Raw genomic sequence first — 14,192 nt, 5'->3', positions numbered from 1 at the left:
TTCTCTTTATCTGGTTTCGAGATCAATGGCCTCAGATAATGGGCAACTCGAACAAGCCTCAAGAGAAAATTACTATCCTCGGGAAACGTTAAGGTAGCTATCCTAACCCGGTTTGGATCTACACTTGGAGTTGGGTAGACGCTAACCAATCGGGCCTGAGAGGAAGCATGGTTTTCAGGAGCTAGAGCAACGGAAGTAGGTGAATAAAGCCCTTGGAATTCCAGTTTGAGAAGTTTCGGAGGGTCCGACTGCAAACTGGGGACTTCCAGCAGAAGGAGAGGGTCCAAAAGCAGCTCCCATGTCCCCGAAGAGTTGATCAAAGTCATCGGGGCATGAACTTGTTGTTAGACTTGGCTCACTTGGCCGCATTTCAGGAACAACGACTGGTCTTGTCTTCTGAGGGACACAGTGTCATCCTTAATTTCTTCGTCATATTCAACAATGATAGCATTGGTGCGGATAGAAGGAGTTTGGTTGTGGGAAGCTCTGACGTCAGCTACAGTTCTAACATCGACTCTGGAGGAACTTTCATCTCCGGAGCTCCTCTTTCTTTTGAGAAGGGGGTTGCGGAGTTGTTCTAAGAAAAATCGGCGGCGGCTGATTCCCGAGTCGAAGAGCCAGAGGTTTGTTTCTTCAAGACGATCCGGTGAGCAGAAGCCGCAGGATCGAGAATTGGGTCGGTCATAATCACCCTTGGGTGAACGGTTCCTTTGGGAAAACCTGCCAAAAGAAGTTTATATAAGGAAAAAATAAATAAGATTTTTTCTCACAAAGAAAAGAAGCAAACTTACTGTGATTTTTTGCCTTCTATCAGTTCCAAGACATTTCTTTCCAGGTTCGAGATTCATAACTCTATATGTCTAAAAGCGTCCGAACTCTGTCAGGAAGGTCCATAAGCGTTTCAGGAGTTCACTTGGCAGTTGAAAGAAGCAGAGGGTTAGAGATAGTCGCAGAAAAATTCTATCTATTAATTCACATAAGGTAAGTACTTACGAGACAAGTTCAATGCCTCCGGGAAGGGCATATCATCTTCCAGAATAATTTCTGCAGTGGGAACAATAACAAATATTTCCATCCAGCCTTTGTCATAGTCTTTATCTAAACCTCGCTTTGAGATAGTAATAACCCCATAGTCTTTATCTAAACCTCGCTTTGAGATAGTAATAACCCCACCTAGGAAAAATGTTAGAGTGTTAAAGGCTAATCAGATGCCTTAAAGTGAAAGGTAATTTAATCTCATTGGCCAGAAACCGGACGCAAGCCACCACTCTCCACACTGATGGACCGACTTGAGCGAGGGAAACGTTGTAACGCTTACATATTTTGTCACGACCCAGCCCCGTGGGCCGTGACTGGCGCCCTATTTGGACACCCAAACGGATATTCATATCAAATCATTATAATTCATCATAGCCCCGATATTATATTCATTAATTTAAACGGATATAAGATATCATACCAAGATCAGAAGGGCGGCGGAATATACATCGCCGAACACATATATACACACGGGACATATGGGCATTATGGCCCCCGGACAAACGGGACCGCATAAAGGTACAAATCACAACAAACAAACATACGTAGGACCCTCGACCCACATAGATGACTACGTAGCCTCTGACGGACTCCGAACAGAACATATGACGGACGGTGGCCCCGTCGTACCCAAATAGTCCAAATGTACAAAAGCGTATACATATCAAAAGCATATATACCAATAGACAGGCTCCGGATAGAAAGGAGCAATCCAAGACAATAGTGGGTAGCCTACATCAAGCGGGTCTCCCGGGCGTATATCCGTACTGCGGGCATGAAACGCGACCCCGAAAAAGGGGGTCGATGCGAAAAGTGCGAGTATGTAAAGCACAGTACATAAATCCAAACTGCAGTGAAATATGAGTACAAAGAAGAAATACCAAATCAAGTATCAAACACCGTGCAGGGAAACATATACAAATAATGCAAATCAAAATCGTGCATAACGCTCGGGAACGTGGCTACCACCCGACACTGGTGCCACAACACAACATACTCCAGAAGGTTCCACATCTCCGTACAAACCCCACACATATCATATCACACACCTATCATATCGCGACGTCTCGCGTCAGCAGAACAAATCATATCATTAGCCATATCACAAAGATAACTCCACATACGGTAACCGGCCCTATGGCGAGGTCTCGGAAACCGAAACACAACATATTCGCCGAATTTATCATAAGGCGCACGATTACAAAGCCGGCCCGGGTACCGCGAACGAAATCATAATCATCGGCACGAAAGCGAGTAGTGCGAAATCGTAGTGCACATTAAAAATAAATTTCCAGAACTCAACACATAGTTTCATGTACATATATCTATATTAACAGTAGCTAACTCAAAATAAGTATCAAGTCAATCGGGATTCATATTTAAAGGTCGCGGCTCTTAAGTTATCAATTTTTCGAAAAATACATCGTAGGTCGTTCTTGGAAAATCTAGGGTCATACTTAGTGAAAAACGTTCAATTAATATCATAGGATGTTTCAAACGAACCTTAGAATCATAGTAAATGTTTCCTTTTCATATCATACGGAAATAAGACAAATAAACCAAATAAGGAATTTCTCGGGTGACACCAAGGGCCCACCTCGCGGGTTAAGTTGAGGCGGCGGACATAATTTACCAACATTAGGTTCCACGGGGTTATCCGTGATAGTTTCGAGCAATTTGGACTCATTTACGAAAGGTACGAAGGTTTACGCATTTTTATATCCAAAGATAAGCATTTTGATTCAATTATATTTGAATGAATAGTAACTAAAATCAAACTCGAATCTCTAGGAGCAGGATTCTTCCCAAAGTCACGTTTTTCGCCTAGTGGGTCTAGGACATGCCATATAAAGAATAGGTGAGTTTACATACCTTATGCGCGTCTTACGCTCGCTTAAGCTCGATTCCGTTTCGCTTCAGAATCTACAAATGGTCAAGATTACCAAAGGTAAGTTATAGATTCTAAGTATTCAACTTAAGGTCATGTTGGTCTACCGAAATTTCGGAAGACTTCCCCTATATATATATACATCCCCGAGAATCATCTCGCTCAAAATATCAACAACAACAACCCAACAACATCAACAACCATCATAAACTACATTATGGCACAAAAGGTCTCCTTTCTACATAGTTCAACAATTTCCATCCAAACTTCACATTATCAAACTAATATCAACATTTTCCAGATTCATTAACTAATTCAATATTATTCAAACATATTCCAATAACGTTCCATACATTATTCATGAATTCATGTGTTTCTACCAATTTCATATTCCATCCAACTCTTCCACAAACACAACAAAACTTCCAAATCACATTGTCTTTCCTACAAACTCATCAACAACAATCATAATTAACGTTTAGAACTTTCATTCCATCATTATATAAAAATCACATAAAATTCACATAAATTCCCATAATTACATACAAGCAACTTCAATGCCAATTCAAGTCATTAAACCCTTATTTGCATTACTAAGATCACAACACAAACTAACAAACTAATTAAACTTGAATTCATTTCTCTCCCATATCCATATGGCTCACGGCCAACAACACACACACACGCACGGCTTCACACACATCACACTCCCATAATTCTCATCCAATTTTAATCATTCTAACATACAAACTTATTCCATAACACAAGAAGTGGAATTCTTACCTTTTTCTTCAATTTTCAACTTTCCACAAACGTCGCTCTTTGCTAAACTAATTATATCACGTTGAAGAGCGTCTTGAGCTTGACAAGAATTCAACAAGAACAAGAATTTTGGATTGAAGTAGAAGACTTGGAAATTTCTTTTCTCTTTTTCTTTGGGTTCGGCCGAATGGCCTCTTGGGTTTGCTCTCAAGTTTTTTTTTGTTTTGTAATAGTTTCTTGAACTTTCTATGAACACACATGAATATATATTGCTTGATTAATGGTCACATGAAAATCACATGACCATTTAAATGGGAGTTTCAGCCAAGCCTCTTGGCCGCCTCAAACTTGGGCCTTAAATTTTCTTCCAATTTTTCTTGGCCCAATTCGTTAACACTCGTTTTGTAATTTCCGAAACTAATTTCCAAAATTCCAAATTTGCCCTCGGCCTTCCCGATGTCCTTACACCAATAATTTCATAAACGACATAAGCATATTAACAAAAATCAAATTCTTGCCTTGTAACACACAAGTCTTAATTATTCTCATGATTTTCAAATTATGCAAAAACGCGGGACGTAACATATTTCAATTATCACCGGGTCAATCACCGGGCTTAAGACAAATGTGAACGAATAAGTGTATACGTTTGAGAAACCAGGCCTCAGGGTGGTAATGTCATCGTTCTCTCAAGGAATAATGATTTGACTGATGGTCTCCCAATAACAATTCTTTTGGACCGTCTCGAGATCAGAAGCTTAGACGAAGAGTGGTAGTTTTTACCATCTCACCAAGTCACTCTGAGTAACTACAGCCCGGACGAAAAGGTCATTCTTGAAGTTGTATGCGCCGGGAAGCATTAAAAAGGCGGTGGTCTGAGTTGGAACTTCTTCAACTTCGACACCGTTGCCGGCAGTTGTCGGCAGTGGAGCAGAGAAAGAATGAACATCACGGGCGGCGGAAGACGAAGGACGAGTTCTAGCTTTGTTGATGCAGATTTAATTAATCACAAAATTTGCAATTGAGAGTAAAAAGCAAGAAGAATTTTGGCAGAAAACAGTTTTGAATTAGAGATCGAAGAAAGTAAAAGAAAAATAAGAGGGATTAGGGGTTTTTATTGGGGAGATTGTCATCATTATGGAGACGGTTTGAAACCCGAACCGTCCATATTGGCCAACCACAATACGACACGTGCCCAGAACGTCAGTAATGAAGGGACGCACATCAAATCAGAGAGAAGTGGAAACGTTTCGTTTTCCCGCCATAAAGAGAATAATTTTTTTTTAAATTACAATGGGTTGAAGTTAAGATCATTTTCACTTTCCGGTCACATATTGATATTTGACCGGAAAGTGCGGGGACTATCTGTATATGGTGAAAACTGACACTACACATGGAAGGATCTGGTGTTGGTTGACATGTGGCAAGCAGAATCGATTAAAGATGCGATTTAGTCAAAGACCAGGAGAAAGCCGTTCCATGCGCGACCAAAGCAAAGAGTCCAGATCAATTGTCTCAGAGCGGTTATAAGCGTCAGACTTTATGTATCCAGTTCGGATATACAGCCTAACGTTATGCATTTTCAATTAAAGAGAATTTATTGACCAGTATTGTACATTAAGAGGGAGCAATTCACAGCCTTTGAATCCTGAAATGATACCTATAAAAGGAGCCCAACATCAGTGTTAGAGGGCATCCAATTCTAGCCTAACAATCTATACTTTACACATTCTAGCAAAATAAAATCTGGTGCACTTACTTTTGTTTCGGTTTACTCTTTGTTCTTCAAGGCTTGAAGCCACTTCAGAGTCATCTGCATTGAGAGATTCCTCCGAGCCTAGGCTATTTTTATTATATTATTACTTTACATTTACTTGATTTCATTCTTTATTATTATTTGTCATTTATGTTATTATCACTATTCATAACAAATCAATCCACGTATCCTTTAAACCACTAAACAAATTCAACTCTACCTTTTGAGGATAGACTTAGTCTGTGTTAGTCCAATATTGTACTTAGTTTATCTAGCACTAACTAGAGTAAACCTTGCTAGCTAGCTCACATAGCTAGGTTCTTATAATTCTAACAAGAGGTCCTACACATGAAGTACTTGATCTCTTGCAAAACTAGATTTGCAATTTGTGAGAAAGGGTCGTTTGTGAAAAACCCATGGTGCATTCCTTCAATCTCAAAATAGGCAACATCCTTGTTTAGGTCTTTCAACTTCCTTGCATAATCTTCAACTCTATCTTTGAGAAGTTCATTTCCTCCTACAATCACCAATAGTGGATCAAGCTTCATGGGCTCTAGTTTTGGGCTTAATGGCCCAAATGGGTTTGCCAATGGGTGATCTGCAGTAGCTCCAGTTGGAAGTGATAGCCTCCAGAACCTAATTTTGGGTTCGGCAAAATACATCATTAATTAGCCGATTATCGAGCATAATTCCAATGTAATCATATGTACTATCATGAAATTTCACATTGATAAACATATAATAAAGTATATACATTGTACTTAAGAAAAATCCAAAAAAAAAAAAAAGAGAGGGAGAGGTTCTGAAAATAAGATTTCATACTCGATTTTCATGACTATAAGAAAAGAAACTAGTTAAAAACACAAATGATATGTTCAGACCTCTCTATATTAGTCATCCAATTCTATAACATTATTTCACTATAATGGTCAAGTTTTCTTTGAAATCAACTTTCATGTTATATTATATTTTTTCTCTAAAGCATCTCACTATAGCTTGATCAAAAAATATCTTATATGAAACTTAGTCGACAAAAATTTACTACTTTTTCATTGGAATGCTATAGTAGTAAATAAGAAGTTTCAAAAGTCTTCTTTTCTTTCTCAAACTCCGTGCCTACTCAAACTATATCACATAACTTGGAACGACGGGAGTAATTATTTACGGTAACTACGAGTGGAACAAGAAATTAAAAGGTCGACAACTTGCTGCAATCATTCAAACTGTACTGATAAAATAAAAATGCTTTAAACTTCCAATGGATATGCATTAGATTCATTAAAAGGCAAATCTTCACATCATTTTTCATTAATTTAAACTTATTATATTTATTATTGTCTCATCGACATAATATGGCAAGGAATGTGGTGCTTACCAAAATAATATGAATAAGTTAAGAGTCAACGAAATTCATCTAGCGCCCAAATTGTGCTATAATACATATCCTTAAAGCCTGATATTATCTAACGACTATTGAGATAGAATCATTTTCCATTATCCAGTCCCAATAATGGGTTTGTCATATCGTAAACCTAATTGTAGATCGATACTGTTATCAGTAAATTAATAGATTAGATGGCTATATGAGGTGAAAATGGTCCTACCAAATCTTCTAAAAGTGGATCCTCTAGAAATTAGACCTTAAGGCTTGCCAAATTAATTAGATATTTATATTGCAACTTCATGCCACTACCCAAAAACATTTTGGTTTGTTCTTTGTGACTATCTAGTCATGCTAATTACTCATGGGATAGAAAATAAAAGAACAAGTAAAAAGAAAATGGAGATATATACAAGTAAAAAGAAAATGGAGATATATTTTCTTACACCAATTGCGTCTCGATCAGATTACCAGTTAGAGACGAACTATGACAACACCTAATTTTATTTTAAAACCATCAAAATTTTGACTCACATTAAATATCACTTATATATTCAATTACTAAAACAAAAATATACAATTGAAAAATATAGCTTGTGTTATTTATAAAGCAAACAAAAGTCGACTTAATCCTAGTAAAACTTTATCCAAAAAAAAAAAAAAAAAGAAGAAGAAGATAATTTCAAATCCAAACATGAAGCACCAAGAAAGTCTCATCCACTACTCATGGGGCTAACACTTGAAAGTTGGAAATGTCAATAAGTACTGACATGTGGCCTCTAATTGATTTCCTTTTCCTCAACACCATAAGCCAACCATGAGTCAAATTTTAACATTATCTTTTGATGTTAATACCTTTTATTTTTTTAACATGCTATGCGTGCGTTGTCTTAATCCCACTAAAACTTTTATCTATCCTTATCATAATTACAGGGTTCTGTCATTTTCATTCTAAAGAACCTAAGGTCCCATTCACACTCTTTCTCTATTCAATAATTTCAATTTGCTCATACAAAAATGATTTATTAATGGAAGATATGGATGTATATCATTACTCATGAAAGATTTGTAAACCGAAAATAAGTATCACGGAAGGTGGGTTGTAAACCTTATTAAATATCAGAGCCAATGATCCAATAAATTTTACCTACTATTAGATTTGATCCAATGACTCCTACTATAGAGAAGTTTCTTTTAATCATGTTAAATATTTTAGCTTCTTCTTTTTGTACTACATTATCTTTTGTCGCTGTCTTAACTTTTTACAGATTTCTTGAATGTTCGTTTAATTTTATGGAATGATTAATGACGTAAATATATAGCCGCAATTAATAAACTGAAAAGGGTCAAATATGCCCCTGTACTATCAGAAAAGGGTTAAATATCTGCTTGTTATCTTTGAGTCCAAATATCCCTTTCCGTTATCTTTCAGGTTCAAATATATCCTTCATTATCTTTGGGTCCAAATATCCATCCTACGTTAAAATTATCCATGATGACATGAAATATATGTGCGTGATTACAATTCGGTGAGGTGAACACGTTGCGTATATCCACCTACCGCAACCCATTTACCCCTCTGTTCCCCTTCTTCTTCCACCACTACCATCTCCTCCCCTCCACGACCTTTGCCACCATTAGCAACACCACACCACCATTTCCACATCATTTTATATCCATTGATCCGTGAAGTTATTTACTAATATGTGTTTACGTGCCTAAATTACGTTTCCAGAGTATCCCAAAGTATCATATTCCCTATTGCATTTCGTCAATTTTCTGATAGATATTTAGCTTAAATAAAGAGAATATATATGATTCTTTCTGGACATTGGACTAAGCAGTGCGCGGCTACAACAATATACTGCTTTCAATAAGTGATAAGTGATGTCCATTTTTTCCAATCAGAAGAGTTTAACGAAACTCATAAAAACTACAGTATAAATAAAATTGGTTCTCTTTTTATTATTATTATTATTATTATTATTATTATTATTATTATTATTATTATTATAGCTTATAGATATTTTAGATCATAGTTTAAAGATCTCTTTCCATCAAATTGAAAATTTTTATGAGAAAAAGTTAGCAGGGTCTAAAGTTTTGAAGGGTTAGGTCTAGAAATGGTGGTGTGGTGGTGCTTATGGTGGCAAAGGTTGTGGAGGGGAGGAGATGGTAGTGGTGGAAGAAGAAGGGGAAGAGAGGGGTAAATGGGTTGGGGTGGTGAGGTGGCATGTTATGTTGTGTCCACCTCATCGAGTTGTCGATCGCGTATCTCTAACGTCCCCATGTATGGACAATTTTGAAGGAAGAGGGGTATATTTGGTCCCAAAATATAACAGAGGGGTATATTTGATCCCAAAGTATAACGAAAAGGGTATATTTGGATCCAAAGTATAACGAGGGGGTATATTTAACCCTTTTCTAATAGTACAGGGGTATATTTGACCCCTTTCCGATTAATAAATTTCCTGTGGATCCTTCATCGTATCCTCTCATTTAATTCTACATTGATTAGTTGCTAAATAAATCAGGGGATTTCAATTAACTTGAGAAAAGAGAAAAACGTGCATGCTTATATAGATTTTGGTTCAAACTACGCAATAATTGAAAAGAAGAACAAAAGTTGTTCTCACTCGAAAACAAGGTATCACATGAGTCACAATTTTAATTTAATTAAGAATATATCAACGAACCAGTTTTTGTATTTATTGGGAAAGGACTGTAATCGCGCTAAGATGATGTTGATGTAAAACCTTTCTCAATGACTTTATAGAATGTTGACCAAATACATTTACGTAACAATGCACTAAAATTTATGGGAACATTATTTTTCTACTCCCTCTATTTCCTTTTACTAGTCCTTTATTGACTTGAAACTGCACTTAAAAAAATTATTTATTAAGATTTTTTTTTATTAAATTAATCATATTAACTAAAACAATATACCTATTATGTGGTCTCATAAGTGGAATGCAGGGAGGGTGGGGTGTCTGGACCTTAACCCTATTTTTTTTTAGAGAAGGCTGTTTTCGATAGGCGGCCACTCAATAAAAATTTTTTTAGAACAAATTTGACAAACACAAAAATAAAATAAAAATTATGATGAAAATATCAAAGAAAAGAAAATTATTGACAACAAAATATAGTAAAGATAACCAAAGTAAAAGAAATAAATATAGTAATAAAATTGAAGAATAAAATAATGATATACTACTACTACTAATAATAATAGTCGTAAGGATAATAGGGAGCAAATGAAGTGCTTTAAACTTGAATCATGCTCTCCCAAAGAAAAGAGAAATCACTCGACCACCTAGTGTAACCCTCTACCCTCATCTTCAACCTCTATGCTCTCCTATTTAGGGTCATATCCTCGGTGAGCTGGAGATGTGTCATATCTTGTCTAATCACCTCTCCCAATTCTTCCTTGATTCACCCCTACCTCTCCTTAGACCTATCACTACCAAAATCTAGCACCTCCTCACTGGGGCATCAACGCTCCTTCACTTTGCATGCCCAACCCACATGGTAATGGTAATATTGAAAAAATAATAAATTTCTCTTAATTTGCTAAAATGGACAAGTAATTTTTTTATTTTTTTTTAAATACAAGAGACTAGTAAAAGGTAATGGAGGGAATATGTACAAATCCATAGCTTTTCTTTTTGAAAACTATTCAATCTCAATATTTTCATTTTAACCTTAATAACATGACTTATTAGAATCCGTTGATATAAAAGTTTATTTTTATTCGGAGAGAAAAAAACATGTACAATTTTTACCATTACACACATTTAAAGAGTAAATTTGCATTACTATATCTGTTTGACTTACATATTCAAAGCCTTCTTTCATTTCAAAATTTCGTGTGCAATTAAAATCTTTCACATAAAATGAGAAGGAAAGGAGTATTTGTTTTATTTTGAAAAAAAATATATATATCCATTTGAAAAATGACAAAGAAAAATTAAGTCTGGTATCGACTGCTAAAAGAGACTTTCCATTTGGGATAAAAAATCCATTACTCTGAAAATTCAATTCTTGATACCCTGCTCTTAGTGGCCGTTGGTTCCTGGATGATGGTTAAAATAGTATAATTCCTAGAAGTAATTAACTAAATTAATTAATCTGAAATTCCTCATGCCCATGCAAGAAATAAATAAAAGGAACAAAGAGAAGAATAACTCCCTTTGTCCTAATTTATTTGACACTGTTTCCTTTTTAATCAGTCCAGAAAAGAATAACACATTTCTACATTTAGTAACAATTTAATTTTAAACTTCTCATTTTACTTTTAGTAAGATGATTTATAACACAAATATCTATTACGTATTTTGGATCACAAATTTCAAAAGTCTTCCTGTTATTCTTAAATTCCGCGCTCAGTTAAATACCATCACATAAATATTTGGACGGAGGGAGTAAACATAAGAAGAGTTCGTTCATTACCTGTCAAGAATTTCCATATTCAAGAAAGGTTCATCAGGTCCCTCTTCTTCAGACTTAGTCCTTAAACTTCCCCCAAAAAATGGTGCCATGAGAACATAACCACGTACTCTAACCGGTGCCAACTCGGGTGAGCCAACCCCAAGCCTCAATGCCAAATGGTGTGCCATGTTCCCACCAGATGAGTCTCCAATCACATAAACCCGTTCATAATTAATACTTTTATCCTTAATCCATGAATCAAGCGTAGTACCTGATAAACAGAACGTGTAGTAGAGCCTAATTAGTTTAGGATTAGTATTTAAATATTGACATAGCTTAGGATTAGTTATATTATTTCCTCCGTCCAGAGGCGGAGCTTGGATTTGAAGCTTGTGGGTTCGGGTTCTAATTCTTTATAATTACTGGGTTTTTAAATTAATAATTTGTACATATTTGGCAAAAAGTTTAATACAAATATATGGTTCGGACCAAAGCTACTGAGTTCGGCCGAACCCACGCCCGAAGGGCTATCTCCGCCCCTGCCTCCGTCCCAATTTAAGAGTCTTACTTTCCTTTTTGGTTTGTCCCAGAAACAGTGTCTCTTTTACATATTTAGTAAGTCGAGAATTCAAACATTATGAATGACAAGTTTAAAAACCACAAGATTCAAAGAACATTTTAGTACATTACATACATCTTTAATTTAGGATCGCACGATTTAAAAGTCTATTTTTTATTCCTTAAACTCTGCGTCCAGACAAACAAAAATACTTAAATTGAGACGAAGAGAGCACTAAGATTGGCTCTCAATCTAAATAGATAAGGCATGACTATATAATGAAGTCATTGCCTCAAGTAGAAAGGTGAAAACAGAAAATATAAAGAGTTGTTTTTTACACTAATATTGTTTTATAATACCTTCTGACAAAGTCTGATTCTGCAGCCACTTGATGGACGCTAACGCATCGTCCATGGCAGCGGGAAGGCGATACTCGGGGGCCAGCCTATAGTCGGGAGCGATGACAAGGGCTTGGAGTTCAGAGGAAAGACGGAGGCAACAGTTATGACAATTAGGCCACGTACGTGAACCTACACAGAAACCTCCACCATGAAAGAAGTAGATGATTGGCAGCAACTTATTGTTTGCACAATATTTGGGTTTGTACAGACGGAGAGAGAGGCTGTGTTTTCCGTCGTAAAGGATGTCTTTCCAGACGACTGAGCCATCGTCTTTGATAGGAAAATTATCGAAGTCTATTTGGTCATCACTTGTCCGAGAAATGGAGCCATCACTGTAAAGTTGAAGGATACCTAAGCAGTCTTCTACTACATGAGGAACAGAACCCATATTCCTTTCTCACGTTTAAGTGTGTAACAACAACAATATACTCAATGTAATTTCACAGGTGAATTAAAAAAAATAGAACGTATGCAGATTTTACCCCAACCTTTGTTGGGTAGAGAGGCTGTTTCAGTTTAAGTATGTGTTTGTATGTGGTTGGGAGATGAATAGAGGAGAGGTGAAGGAAATCTGAAAATGAGGACTATAAATAAGAAGCAAACCAAGGGATGTGGCTGAATAGTACAATTCTAAGGGGTTTTTGGTAAATTAAAGATGAAAATCGCCCACCACATGCAAATATGAACAGTTTGTGGAACGCAAAATTTCTTACTCCATTTGTTAGGAAAGAAAATAGGAATTTTTCTTATTTTCCATTTGAGGTTTTTGTAAAAGAGAAAGTGGGAAAACAAGGCTGCTCTGCTTTGCACGTGCGTGGCCCAAAAATGTGGTTTTGCAAAGTGGGTGTCAACATCTCCTTGGATGAATTTTAAGTAGTAGTTCTTGCTATTCCACTCTATTCTATTGCTTGAATTAGCTATATTTTGTGGTATAATTATTACCTCATCAACACAGGATAAGCATTTCAATGCTAGGTATGGTGTATTCAAATCAAATTGAATTGTCAATGTCTTAGGAACTCCATCCTAACAAGGGCATGTGTGCATTTTAACGCCAAAAAATCTGGTCGTAACAAAATCGAAAAAAACAAAGAGCAAGTAGTTTGCAGCGAAGCCGAAGAGTATTGTATTTTATAAAGGGATACTAGTGGGTCCGATGGCAATTTAGTGTCATTGTTCATGTTTTCTAATTGTCCGTGAAATCAAATGGGATAAGAACCAAGGCTATGGATGTAGACGGGTTTAAGTTGTGGTGCTCAGGGAGCTCGAGGATAGTTGGAATGGAGTAGGCATTATAGTAGACAAGGAACTCAGGAGCAAGTAGTTGAAGTTAGGAGGGTGAATGATAGGATAATGGCCATTAAGCTAGTTTTGGGAGGGCTTACAGTTAACATAATTAGTGCTTATGCGCCTCAGGCGGGTTTGGACAGGGAGGACAAAAAGCGCTTCTGGGAGGAGTTGGACGAGGTTGTGAGAGGTATCCCGCAGATCGACAAATCTTTGCTAGGAGGAGATTTAATGATCACTTAGGATCCACTTGAAGAGGTTATGAGGATGCACATGGCAGGTTCAGCTTTGGGGATAACAATAAAGGAGGAGTTTCACTTTTAGACTACGCAAATGCTTTTGAGTTGGTCATCGATAACTTAAGCTTCCAAAAGAAGAAGGAACATTTGGAGACCTTCCGTAGTGCGGTGGCTAAGACTCAGATAGATTACTTGTTTCTTAGAAAGGGTGACAGATTTATGTAAGGACTGCAAGGTTATCCCAAGCAAGAATTGTACAGCCCAACATAAGTTGGTGGTTATGGATTTAGAGGTCAAGATGAAGAAGAAGAAGGGAGTTGCATATGACCAGCTGAGGATTATATGGGGAGGCCTAAATGGGTCACAAACTCGAGAGAGTAGGGAGAAGGTGGTGGATGTGAGGGCTTGGGGGAGTAGTGAGGACGCTGTTAGGATCGGGCTACTCCTATG

General features: G+C 36.8%; 1 protein-coding gene across 1 annotated transcript; it reads right to left on the bottom strand.

Moving 5' to 3' along the window:
- Window positions 1-5,232: 5,232 nt before the first annotated feature.
- On the bottom strand, window positions 5,233-12,784 carry LOC132063049 (probable carboxylesterase 15). The gene is made up of 3 exons (XM_059455485.1): window positions 12,175-12,784; window positions 11,278-11,527; window positions 5,233-6,080 (listed from the first exon to the last, which is right to left on the bottom strand). The coding sequence occupies exons 1-3, from the start codon at window positions 12,602-12,604 to the stop codon at window positions 5,774-5,776; spliced, it is 987 nt and encodes a 328-aa protein (XP_059311468.1). The 5' UTR covers window positions 12,605-12,784; the 3' UTR covers window positions 5,233-5,773.
- Window positions 12,785-14,192: the final 1,408 nt, after the last annotated feature.

This window comes from Lycium ferocissimum, chromosome 7, assembly GCF_029784015.1.
Source record: "Lycium ferocissimum isolate CSIRO_LF1 chromosome 7, AGI_CSIRO_Lferr_CH_V1, whole genome shotgun sequence".
Lineage (NCBI taxonomy): Eukaryota > Viridiplantae > Streptophyta > Magnoliopsida > Solanales > Solanaceae > Lycium > Lycium ferocissimum.
The sequence above is the reverse complement of the archived record's forward strand: the minus strand, read 5'-3'. Positions and strand labels throughout refer to the sequence as shown.